We start from the raw sequence: 13,311 nt of genomic DNA, 5'->3' as shown, positions 1-13,311 counted from the left end.
AATGTTCATATGAACAAATTCCCCCTCAAACACAATTCACCACCATTATATGCCTTGCATATTAAAGTCTCGACATGTGATTTATTCTTAACCTATTTTAAGGTTAAACAAGTATATTTAAGGAAGTTTATAGAGTTTGAATAATGGAATATTTTAAAAAAGATGTTAGATAATTATTTAAAAAACATGTAATTCCTAACATTCTAAATAGATATATCCATTTATAATGCACAAGACCTTTAGCTTTTACCTTATATGATAAATATATAGATAAGTGCTCCATTGAATTGAGTTGTAGAATAAGGGAGGGAAAATCATCTTAAATTTGTATATTGTCTCAATAATGTTTATATGAAGCTGCTCCATATGATAGGTGTACACTTTGTCCAAGCAAATATATTTGAAACAATGATTAATCTTTGTGCGTGCATTTTATATATATATATATATTGCAATAAATCTCTATAAGCAATTGAAATAAATATTTGCATAAACACATGAAAATTACGACTTTTCATTCCATACAATGTACATTTCTCTAAATTCACAGATCTTGTTATGTTCAAAACACATTCATCAAGAAATCATGAACTCTTAAGTCATTTATAGATACAAAGAAAATAGTGCATTCTTGTATAAGGTAAATGTGGTATGGGCTTTGTGATATATAACCTATTATTAAAAAGCTTAATTTTCCAACTGTCATAATACAAAGCTAAATTCATTTTAGCTTTCATATTATCCTTTTTTTTTCTTTCACGTTCATAAATATGTCAGAAATATTATCAAACATGTTGTTCTTGATATGCATGACATTCAAATTATATTGAATGATATTAGTCTTCCAATTAAAAAGCTTTGAAAAAATTACTTTGCTTTATTCAATTACGAGTCACATCAAAATCAATAATTTTTTTTTTATTAAAATAAAAAACAAATATAATATTCTCATTCTACAAAACTACACCATTCAATTCTTCACCGATAGCACTAGTAGTATAACATCCCTTTCAGCTTTACTTTTCAAAAAGTTTTTTATTGTTTATGTATTAATGATGACTTGACATTAGAGTACTGGTCCCTTTCAGCTTTACAAGAAGTCTTTTTTATTGTGTTATGTATCGATGAGCAAGAATCTTCGATAACAATAAAAAAGAGAGGTTTTATCACTATTTATTAAGGTAAAAGATTTTATTCTTTTTCATGCAGTATAAACAAATCTAATTTTTCATATGTGCTCCAATCCAAAACCATACTACCCACAAGAAAATTATTGATAATTCATATCAAAATTTCATTTATTTAAAAATTATATTTCATTGACATATCATATATAAAATTTCAAAATAGTTATAACTTATTTAACTTATCATGGTTGAAATAGAAACTTTTATATTTTTATATGAATTTTTAAAATAAGATATGATATAAAAATATAAATATAAAATTTATATAAATCCTGATAGGAAGTTATAAACTAGATTTTCAATGAAAAATGATGATAAAATATTTGTATCTGTATTTCTATCAAAATATAATGAAATGTATTATTGTTTCTTATTGTCGATGGATTCTTTTATTGTTTTTATTGTGTCGGTAATTACCGACGTCACAAATTCTATCGTTAACCTCGTAATTATTGAAAGAAATTGCACATAATTCTATAATTCCATTTCTATTTGCGGTGAGTACGAGCATTCATGCAAAACAGATTTTAATTGAGCTCTTGCCATTACTTTGTCTACGGGTTTGTTTGTCTACGCGGTTGTGGCTGCTTTTTATTTAAAACGCAGTTCGCAGCCGTTTGGTAATAAAAAAAAGTGATTTACTGTGCATGGGGCCCACATGTTTTTTGCATTTAAAACGCTGAAAAGAAAAAACAACGAAAACATACTTTTCATTCTCCGCAGGCTAATAAAAAATAAGGAACAGTGCAATTCACTGCACTGTTCAGGAGTGAATTGCACTGTTCACGTGAACAGTGCAATTAACTTGCACTGTCCGCAGGTTTTTTTTTATTTATTTATTTATTATTATTATTATTAATGTGTTAATTGTATTAAATTTTTTTTTAAAAAAAAAAACTAGTTTAGAGAATTAAATTCATTCGTGATGTGAAAAATATTTTTTCTCTCGAAAAACTAGTATAGAGTGAATTAAATTCACTTACATAGTAATATCAATTTTGTAGTTTTTATCGAATGAATTTTGTACGTAATGGAGTTATAAATAGTTTAATGGAATAATAAAAAATATTTTATATAAAATATTATTTTTTTCATGATGTAATGGGAGTAATTAATTTTACAATATTTAAATTTAAAAACCATCAATATTAATATATATTTTTTTAAATTATTTTATAACCTCAATTTCAAAAGCATTCTTAACTAAACACATTAAACTATTTTTTTTTCAACCTCAATTTCAACCAAAGTTTTAACCAAACATCTTTTTTTTCAAATCAACCTCAACTAAAAATACTTTTTATAAAACAACTTTTTTCAAACCACAACCACAACAGCTACCGCAATACCAAACACACTCTACAACTACAAGGAAAGAATATCAGAGCTTATTTGAAAAGATATACTTTTTGAATGTTTGATCATTGTAATCTTTTTTAAAAAAATACCTCTTTGTTTCAATCATGTTTTTGATCCTCTTTGTTGTAGACTTTTTCATTTGTACCCCTATTCTTTCAGGGATGACAAAATTAAGGAAAGCATTTCCTCGTGAATCAACAACCAGAGGTATTGGCATCCGGCATTCTTTGTGCTGCTCCCATACTCGTTAACTCCTCACGTTTCTGTCATTTTCGATGTTCTTCGAGCCGGCAAAATTGCTCCGGCCTATTGACAAGAACTTAATTCCAGACCATATTATTGAAATGAGTTTTAATTTAATACATGCAACGCAGCGTTTAGCAAATGAGAACTATGCATCTCCACATCCCCTCGGCCGTCTAATTAATTGCTTGGCTCCGCCGACGAGTGTCACAGAATAACAATTTTATCGACTGTATGCTTGTTTGATAGGAGTGTTTTTTTCAACTCTCTCTCTCTCTCTCTCGACACCTCCTCCCCCTTTACAACTCTTACAACCTGGGAAAATTAAGATTGAAGTTCATCTCAGCAGAAGAAATAACCCAAGAGAGACAAGAGCCATGACCCCGAAAGAGACACACAGCATGTCCAAAGCCCCTTCCTTCTTCAACCTCCTCTCCCTCCTCTCCCTCTTCATTTCCAAAAACATCTCGTACCTTTTCCGTCCCTCCATTTCCCTCCTCCCGCTCATTCCCTTTTTACCCTCAAACCCCGTATTCAAAACACCCAAACTAGCCTTCCCGTTTAAGAAAACACCATCCATATCCTCCACTTGCAAGCTCACTCCCCTCACGTGCATCTCCCCTCCTTGGGCTCCCCCTCCGCACGTGACCACTATCCCACACTGCACACTCTCTGATGCTGATCCTCTATCTCCTGTCGCCAACACTGTCGCAAACCGCGCGTGCACTTCGCCGCTCAGCCAATGCCTCTGAACCGACACCGGTTTGTGACTCGATAGGTTCACCGACCGTAAACGGGTCGGGTCAATCAATATCCAGCTCAAACTCAAATCACCAGCCAGATCGCGACATGTTTCCTCAGAACCTGAATTCGGTATGGGAGTCGGACACGAGTCCTTCGGATCAAGCATGTCGATTCTGAAGGGAGAGCACAAAAACCACGAGCTTGAGGTCTCTGTTTCTACATCCTTGGAAAAAATCAGCTTATTTTTGTAATGAATATCGACGGCTGAGATCAGTTCTGATGGATGGTCGTGGTCTCGTGGGGAATTTACCCGGGGGCCTGTGGTGAGAGGGAAGCATTCAGAGAAGAGAGAGCGCCAGCCGCTGGGTAAGCGGGAGATCATTTCGCGTATACGTGGCGTGTTAGTGGAAGGCCAAATGGAGTGGCATATGTTGGTCCACAAGTCTTGTTGGGATGCTAGTGAATTTAGTTCGGTGGAAGTGCATGCGGTGGAGACCAAGGAGAGGCCGTCTAGTCGGTTTAGGATGTGGGCTTGAAGGATGTCCGGGTGGATGGTGGAGATTGAGGTAGCAATGGAGGGTTCCACGGTGGTTGTTGCGGTGCTGGAGGAACACGGTGGTTGCGTGTAGATAGACATGTATTGTGTTTTTTTTTCCCTCCTTACAAGGAAATACTTTAAAAAGGGTTTTGTGCGGGGTGGTTATTTGAGTGTAGTAGCCACTCGACTTGTTCACTTTATATAGGACTTTTTTAAGGAGTGTACTTGATGGCTTGTTAAAGGCCCCTAATATTGTCTTTTTTAACGGAAATGGCATTCCTTCCGAGTTGTTTGAACCATTGGTTTTAAATCCGACCCAGTAATAAACTCGGTTTAATGTTCAGATCACAGGCTTTAAATCGGCTGGTAGGTTTTAATCAGGTCATCAGATAGATTCTATTTTTTAATAAAAAACAATTTTTTTGTTAAAAAAAATTAAATAATCAACAGATTATAATCTTAGGTTAATTAAGTTGTTGTTTTTTTATTAATTATACCTAACCTGTCGGGTGAAGCCGGTTTTAAAATATGGTATGAAATTCAAACCCAGTCACAAAACAGGACCACAGCCTATGGCTCTTGGTTCCGTTTCCCTTCAAAAACCAGTTACTATATTTGTATTTTTATAATTTTTCTTTTGATAAAGAAATGATATCAAGATTACTAATTCCATTTCTTTGAAAACTAGTTGCTGCTGGTCTTGGTAACTGAACAGGCTGCTGGTCTTGGTAACTGAACAGGACCACAGCTTATGATATTAACTATGTATTTTTATAATCTCAAGGGATATAACTCGAGTGATCAAGTTTTAAATTTATTTCCTAGAAGTTATTAGTTTGGGTTTTATAAACCTCAAAGCTACTAAAAACTTACATAATTTTTAATTGCAGGACTTATGGGATTAGCCAATATGCATATAAGCTGACCCAAATACTCACATTAATAATAATAAAAAACGATATATTTTTATAATTTTTTTGGTTTTTTTACGTGATTTCTTGAGTCAAACCAAATTTTAAAACTATAATATTAATTTAAACAAGGCACAAAACAGGATCACAACCTTAGGCTCTTGGTTTCGTTCCCCCTCAAAAACAAGTTACTATATTTGTATTTTTATAATTTTTCTTTAGATAAAGAAACGATATCAAGATTACTAATCCCATTTCTTTGAAAACTAGGTGTTGCTGGTCTTTTAAAATAATATGTACACATGCTTTATTATTAAGGATTAGTTTGACTTCCTATTGAGATCTATCTGGCTGTAATTTGATTATTAACTAAATAGTGGATATAGATAAATTAATAAATCGGTGTGTTAATTGTTTCTATAATTCAATCTTTATTATTTATCAAAACTAAATTGTGAGAAAATTAATTAAACTAGCGTACAACATTCTTGGTTGATATTTTTCTTAATACTTCTTTCCTAATTAAACTTTTGATCACCTTACTTATTTTTTTCTATTTTCTATTTTTCAAAAATAAAACAATTAAAAAATATATATAAAATTGATGAAGAAACTAGGCTAAAAAAGGATTAAAATTATAATTCATGGAACAATAATAGCATAGCCGATTAACTTTGTAAACAAGAGGGATCAAGTGCATGTTTGGTTAGAAGTGTGGTAGATATTATTTTTTAAAATATTTTTTATTTAAAAATATATTAAAATAATATTTTTTAAATATTAATTAAAATTATATTTGAAATTATGTTTTCAAATAGCATGGACAAGAGAAAATGGAAAGATTGGCAGCGAGGTAGCTGAATTTCCTGTAAATTCTCGCATTTCTGTAACCCTTGAATCTCGTAAACTTTCAAAGGATGTGAAGGGGCACAAGATGGATCCTACAAAAAATCCAATCCAGCTGAATTAGGATTATTAAATTGGTTTTTGACTCTCAGACAACTTCATGTTCATCATTTTCTCACTAATGCAAGACTTGTCCAATGGTTATCATGTCACTCACTCCAAAAGATTTTTAAAACTTATTTTCCAAATTAATACCTTCAAATAATAAATTTCACTCTAATACAAAAACAAGTGACTACACTTATGGTATATGCACGCACATATAAAATCACCGTCACCAATAAATTGTGCATATGTGAAATGCGCAACCATTAATAATATTAAAAATTTGTTTGAAATTACCAACAGGTTGTTGGCTCGGTGGTTGTTGGGGCAGCTCTTCTTCCTTCAAACTTCGGTTCGAGTCCTAGTGGGAGTGGGGCTGGAGAGTTTGTTTCCTTCCTGTCTCTATTGGGTCCTTTCTGTGCGGTATGCTTGTCACCCCCGCGGTGCCTTACCTGCTTACTGAGCTTGCAGGATGTTCAGTCGGTCGTGGGATTAGTCGTGGTGCGCGCAAGCTGAACCGAACACCTATGTTAATTATAATGATGGTGGTGGTTTAAAGTGTATTTTTGCTTAAAAATTATGATAATTATAACTCAACTGGTCAGATTCTATATTTATTATTTAGAGGTCATCAGTTCGAGTCTTATAAATTTTTGGTCAATATAGATTTACATGATCGTTAACTTTAGACTTCTAAAATTAATCAAGTCGTAAAAGCTGATAAGAATATTGAAATTAATAATAAAAAAAAAAAACCTGGGAGAATGTACGTACGTTGATTGAATTAATTGAATTTAATTTCTTTAATATATCTCTTCGTCGACATTGATTACTAAATAATTAGAGGAATTCATAAACAAAAGTATATTGAGCTGATCCATGACGTGCGCCCATGGTGGAAAATCTGCAAACCATCGTCATTGGGCTTCGCCATTTGGTGCCGGCTATAGTCAAATTGTCTTCAAAATTGGATTTTTATAGGCAGCGTTTTTCTAGTTGCTCCGTCATTTATGACGTTGTACGATGATCATGTGAGGTTGAAATTTGAACGCCACCGTATTATTTGCAGATATTTTATATCAATTTGCAAATGGGGGGAGAGGGCGGCGTCCCTGTCGACGGGCACCCTTTTCTCCACGCACGGAATGCCATACATGCTTCCTCGTCAAAAAGACTGTTATTACACCATCTAACCTTTTTGACTTTCGAATTAAATGCTGTTTTACTTCCCGAATCATGTAGTGTGGACTCATGTGTCTCTGGATGACGTCTCGGGTCTATATTTTCTTTCTAAAAATAATATATAAGTATTGCAAGCTGGTGTTTTTATATATTTTTTTTATGTCTCTGGATATGGTCTTGATTGATCAACTAAAATGATTTTATTTTAATTAAATAATTAAAAAATAAATAAAATAATACATGGACAAAAAACAAAGAAAAAAAAGTCAGAAATAGATTTTTTTAAATAACAGGAAAATAGTGATGGTGTTCAATTTCCATTCAGTTAAATATATAAATGTAAAACTAAGTAAAGGAGGATAAAAAAATAATCCGAGTTAATCTAAGCCAACTCAAGTTAGTATGATAGATAAATAATTTGGGCAATAAAATTTAAGTCAGTTCGGGTTAACCTGTTAAATCTACATTTTAGATTATAAGATTAAAATGGTCCAATAGAAAAAACAAATCAAGGAAAACCACAACTATCTTTTTAAAAAGATGATATTGAATGATGAAACAATAATAAAAAATAAGCTAAAAAAAATGTCTTCTCCTTATTAAATTTTTAAATTTATGATCTAAATCATTAAATCGGAAGTAACATGTATGAAAAAATTTACCTCAACGAAATTGGTAATAACAAAAAACAACTTAGTAAAAAGTCCAAAAGTTCTTGAAAACATGTTTTAATGTTTTTATTTCAAGGGTAAAGTTTTCATTTTATTATATTTTGAAAAATAAAAGGATAGAATCATAGAAGTTCCCTTGTTTGTCGGTAGTAAAAATTCTAGCTTTAAAAATAACTAAATTATTTTACTGTGCATAAAAATTATAAAAAACAAGTATCTCCCTAGATAATATTTTAATAATCAATACGAAAAGTTTGAAACACCCCAGCACTAACGCCATTGATTTTTCCAGGGAAGGATAGAAGGTCTTCTATATGCATGCTGAATTTATCTCCCCCCTTATTTTTTTTATATACATATATAAATTGAAGAGCAATTTACCATATAAAGATTAAAAGTAATCTATATAATGGACCTTGACTTGAATTAGTAGTAAGACGAGCTCTTTATTTATTTGATAATGAGGGATGTCTAAGTCAGTTTACATGCACCACAATTAATTCATAAATTTATTGAACACCCTGTAAATTTAATGGACATGTAAGATATCGCAAGGATAACAGGCATACACATAAAGGATTGAAGTTGAATGCAGAAAAAAGTAACAAGACCAACTCTTTATTGATCAACATGAACTTGGCTAATAATTTGCTTGTTAGATTCAGATCAGCTGCGGAAAATGACATTTGGAGACTTATCAAGAAATATATATTATAGTCCAACGGGGAGATTTTATTATTGATTGTTTGAAAGCTGAGATGGAGGGCCGGTATCATTTAGACTTCGGTCATCAAGTGCCGTTTCTGTTCTGGATTTGCGTGTGTGATCCGACGCGGTTGATTTTTTAATTATAATGTAGGAGGTATTGAATAAGTTATTGAGTTAATTTTATTTTTATATTAAATTAAATTTTTAATTTTTTAATTATAATGTATTTGATCTTGAATTATTTATTAATTTAATTTGTTTTTATATTATATTTGATTTTTATTTTTTTAATTATTATATTTTTAGTTTTGAATATTTTATGGAATTAATTTGTCTTTGGATTCCATTTCTTGACGTTTTATTTGAAGTAACAATAAAGAATATTTACATTTGAATTAATAAATTATTAAATTCATGCAGCAATTAACCTAGAACGTGGGGTCTCTCATAGATATAAAAAAAACATATAATATTTTTCTTTCCCCAATTTATAATCAATCTATCTTTATACTGGTTTTGTAAAACCAGAAAAAGGTATTATTGGGAGTAGCGTGTTATTTGTTGAGTTATGGGCGTCAATAAGTACGAGTTGCAGAGCCATGACAGAGACATGTTAAATGCAACTTATACGTTCATCCACCATTCTTCTTTAGCCACTAGCAAACAAGAAAGAGGAAGGATAGCGCTGGTGCGAGTCCACTTGATTATTACTATATAGCTTTCGGACTGGTCTGATTTTTTAAAAAATATAAAAAAACAATGACAAATTGCTGTAAATGTATTTTTTTAAAAAAAAATTATCAGCTTGATATTATAAAAAGAGAACGAAATAAAAATATTATCTGGTCAATTCTTAGAAATCCAAACAATGAAAGATCAATTTAGAAAAAAAAATTAATGAATAAAAAAGTAGAGAAAAATATCAGTAAATCTAGGTGATGAAATTAAAAAAAAAACTAAGATTATGGATCCAATAATAAAATTAAAAACAAATTAAAATTTAATAAGGATGCTAAAAATAAAAATTTAAAACCGAAGCCTAAAATACAATCAAATATTGAAATGAAGGGTTAATTACAAAAAATCCAAAACAAAAATAAAAATCAATTGAGTGAGGACTGTATTCAAAAAAAAAAATTGAAAAAATTAAAATCAAAATACATCATTTGATGCTCAAAATGCTCGACCCAACAGGTTGACTTGTAACCCAAAAGACTTGAGGTATAGGTTGGCTTGGGTCGCAAAAGTAATTAGAACAAATGACAAAAAATATTTGATGCTTGTATTTAATTCAAAAACAAAAATACTAAAAAAAAAATTAGTTTTTAACAACGCTAAAAAAAAAATTTCTCTAAGTAACACATGACTTTTTCAAAACGAATGGAAAATCCCATAAGAATTGGAAAAAAAAAAAAAATTTGAGGATGAAACTGAAAAAAAAAAACTTTTAATTAAATCATCATATTTAAATTAAATTGAATAGTTGCAATTCAATTTTATCCCAACAATAAAAAATATCAAAATTAATTATGAAAATTTAAGAAATCAATTCAAAATCGAATTAATCTCACTCGCATATTAAGTTTGAAGTATTCAAGTATCAAGTGTCACATTTTGATATTATAAATATCTATATAATAGCATTAGAAAGCCCACTAGGAGAGCCCATCTATCATGACTTTCACTTAATTTACTATACAATAGAAACCCACACTTACAAACATTTAAAAAGGAATGTATCTTTTCAATGTGGGATAAACATCTTTTACTTTTTTATTCATTTACAAATTATATCATCAATCCCCCACTAGTTTATAACGAATGTCTTTTTACTTTTATAAAATTATGCTTATAAGAAGGTATTTTGCATTTTAAACCTTTAATTAGTGTTAGAATTTGAATCATACTAAAGTTACTAGTGTTCATAGATTAAATCAAAAATGTTATTGTAAAATCAAAGATACCACACACATAATACTATCCAAACTCTTAAAGAGGTTTAGAACTATTTAGCACTATTATGGCTATATTCTAAAATCTCATTTTCATGAACATTTACAAGAGAAAACCCTAACTCTTGTTATAAGCAACACCATTTCTATATTCATATAGGTAGAATTGTACATGTATCTATTACATTAAACATGAAGTTTTAAATTTCATTAAAAGCCCACACTTATTCTCCTTTACATAATAGAACACATTGAATATTATCAAAATATAATCCAAAATTAATTATCAATGTCCAACATATACTAAACAGTAACTTGTTACTACCCTTTAAACTTTGAGATAAGCTTCTTATTGATTCAAATTTGGGTTCCTATTATTGGTATCTTTGATAACGAGTTTCAATTTCATTTCATTAGTTGTTTTTTTACCATGTCTCTAGATAGTTCTTTTGTGAGTGAATCTGTTATATTAGTCATATACTTCATATAAACAATGATGATTACCTCATTCGTAATTAACTCTCGAATATATCCGTGTCGAATGCTTATATATCTTAACTTATCATTGTAAATTTTACTGTAAGCTTGAGATATAGTTTATTCACTATCGTAATATAATGAAATAACTTATATAGGTCATGGACAACTTAATATCCAACAATATAATTTTTTAGTTATTCTGCTTCTTTACCTACAACAACCATAACAATAAATTTTGATTTTATGATAGAATAAGAGATGCACGTTTGTTTTTTAGACGCCTAAGATATTGCACCTCCTCAAAGTGAGAAAATCCATCTTGATGTGGATTTATTATCACTTGAACTAATTATCTAACTTGCATCACAGTATCCTTCCATCACAGCTCAAACATCAGAATAAAATAAGCCCAAATTAATCATTTTTTTTATATAACCAAAAACTCTTGCAATAGCTCTCTAATGATCCGTATTCGGCTTGCTTGTATATCTTGATAACTTGCATATAACAAAAGTTATATATGATCTTATATAATGCATAACATACATAAGAATTCCAAAAGCACTAACATATTCTAGTTGTGCTACCATTTTATCACAATAATCATTTAACTTCCAATGACACTATCATATTCTAGTTGTGCTTCCAATCATTTAACTTCATGCTAGAGTCAAATGAGATATTAGTCTACTTTATATTGAGATATTTAAACTTATCAAGTATTTTCTTAATATAATGTAGCTGATTAGCACATGCATATATATATATATATATATATATATATATATATATATATATATATATATGTTGATTTGTTATCTATGTACTTGTGTGATTCCATCTACTTACAACTTGTGAGAGTGAGAAAAACCTTCTAGGTGTGGGAGACACTTAGTCATAGGCAAACATAAGTGTAAAGGGTGAGGAAATGTTGAGTCTAGTAGGGGGCTAAAATGATTTATTATAATCAAGTTGACTTATAAATAATTTGTTCATTATACTTCTCTCATGCTATTTGAGTGGTGTGTATAGTAGTTTGTGGAGGTCAAATGTTGGCTTTCAAGACGGCGTTAAAATTATATCAGCGGCCCTTACATGTCTAGGTAGTGCGTGTGGCCAACTGACCTTAGGTTTAGCATTAGCATTCTTTTTTTTTTTCCTTCTTTTCACCCCCCTCATTTATTTCCATGCTTGCCTTTCAATTTGTTTTTCTTTAAGAGCTGGTCTTTATTCTTCTGGTTACTATTTATTTGTTTAATCATTTAACTTCCAATGACACTATCATATTCTAGTTGTGCTACCAATCATTTAACTTGATGTTAGAGTTAAATGGGGTATTAGCCTACTTTATATTGAGATACTTAAACTTATCAAGTATTCTCTTAATATAATGTGACTGATTAGCACATGCATATATAATTATGTGTGTATGTGTGTGTATTGTTGAGATTAATAAAATTTGGGAATTTTTTTTCTATATATGTTGATTTGTTATCTCTGTACTTGTGTGATTCCATCTATTTACAACTTATGAGAGTGAGGAAAACCTTCTAGGTGCGAGAGACAGTTAGTCATAGGCAAACACGAGTGTAAAGGGTGAGGAAATGCTGAGTCTAGTAAGGGGCTAAAATGGTTTTTTATTATTATTATTATAATCAAGTTGACTTATAAATAATTTGTTTATTGTATTTCTCTCATGTTGTTTGAGTGGCGCGTGTAGTGATTTATGGAGGTCAAATGGTGGCTTTCAAGATGGCGTTAAAATTATATCAGCGGCCCCTATATATCTAGGTAGTGTGTGTGACCAACCAACCTTAGGTTTAGCATTGGTAGCCTTTTCTTTTTTTCCTTCTTTTCACCCCCTCATTTATTATTTCTATGCTTGCCCTTCAATTTGTTTTTCTTTAAGAGCTAGTCTTTATTCTTCTGGTTACTATTTATTTATTTAAAATGATTTATATAATTTGATTTTTTTTTGTAAAATTTCACCATTTTTTTAAATTTTTTCTGTTATATTTGGTCTCCATTCTTTTGATTGCTATTTATTTTATTTTTTATGGTTTTTAGAATTTTTTTTATGATTTTATCATTTTTTTAGTTTTTTTTTTCTATTAGACTTGATCCTCATTCTATTAATTGCTATATTTTTTACTTTGACATTTTTTTTGATTGATATTTTTTTTCTTTATTTCATCCTTAAGTATTAAATTGGTTAAAAATTAAGCTTAATGGATTGCATGTTTAAAAGATTAACTTAGGTTTAAGAGATTTTTTTTGGATTTGTTTTTTTTTAAGTTTATGTTTTTTCAGTTTCATCATTTGACATTTATTATTTGATTTTTTATAGAAACTTTTATTGTTTTTGAAAACAACCTAGGTTATCTA

General features: G+C 30.2%; 1 protein-coding gene across 1 annotated transcript; it reads right to left on the bottom strand.

Moving 5' to 3' along the window:
* Positions 1-2,855: 2,855 nt before the first annotated feature.
* On the bottom strand, positions 2,856-4,264 carry LOC118030851 (probable F-box protein At2g36090). Its single transcript, XM_035035151.2, has one exon. The coding sequence runs from the start codon at positions 4,168-4,170 to the stop codon at positions 3,127-3,129; it is 1,044 nt and encodes a 347-aa protein (XP_034891042.1). The 5' UTR covers positions 4,171-4,264; the 3' UTR covers positions 2,856-3,126.
* Between the last annotated feature and the right edge of the window lie 9,047 nt (positions 4,265-13,311).

Source organism: Populus alba, chromosome 6 (assembly GCF_005239225.2).
Source record: "Populus alba chromosome 6, ASM523922v2, whole genome shotgun sequence".
Lineage (NCBI taxonomy): Eukaryota > Viridiplantae > Streptophyta > Magnoliopsida > Malpighiales > Salicaceae > Populus > Populus alba.
Note: the sequence above shows the minus strand (reverse complement) of the source record. Positions and strands in the feature narration are given on the sequence as shown.

Excerpts from the sequence above, each read along its gene's own strand:
- LOC118030851 (XM_035035151.2), bottom strand. The coding sequence starts at position 4,170 with ATGTCTATCTACACGCAACCACCGTGTTCCTCCAGCACCGCAACAACC.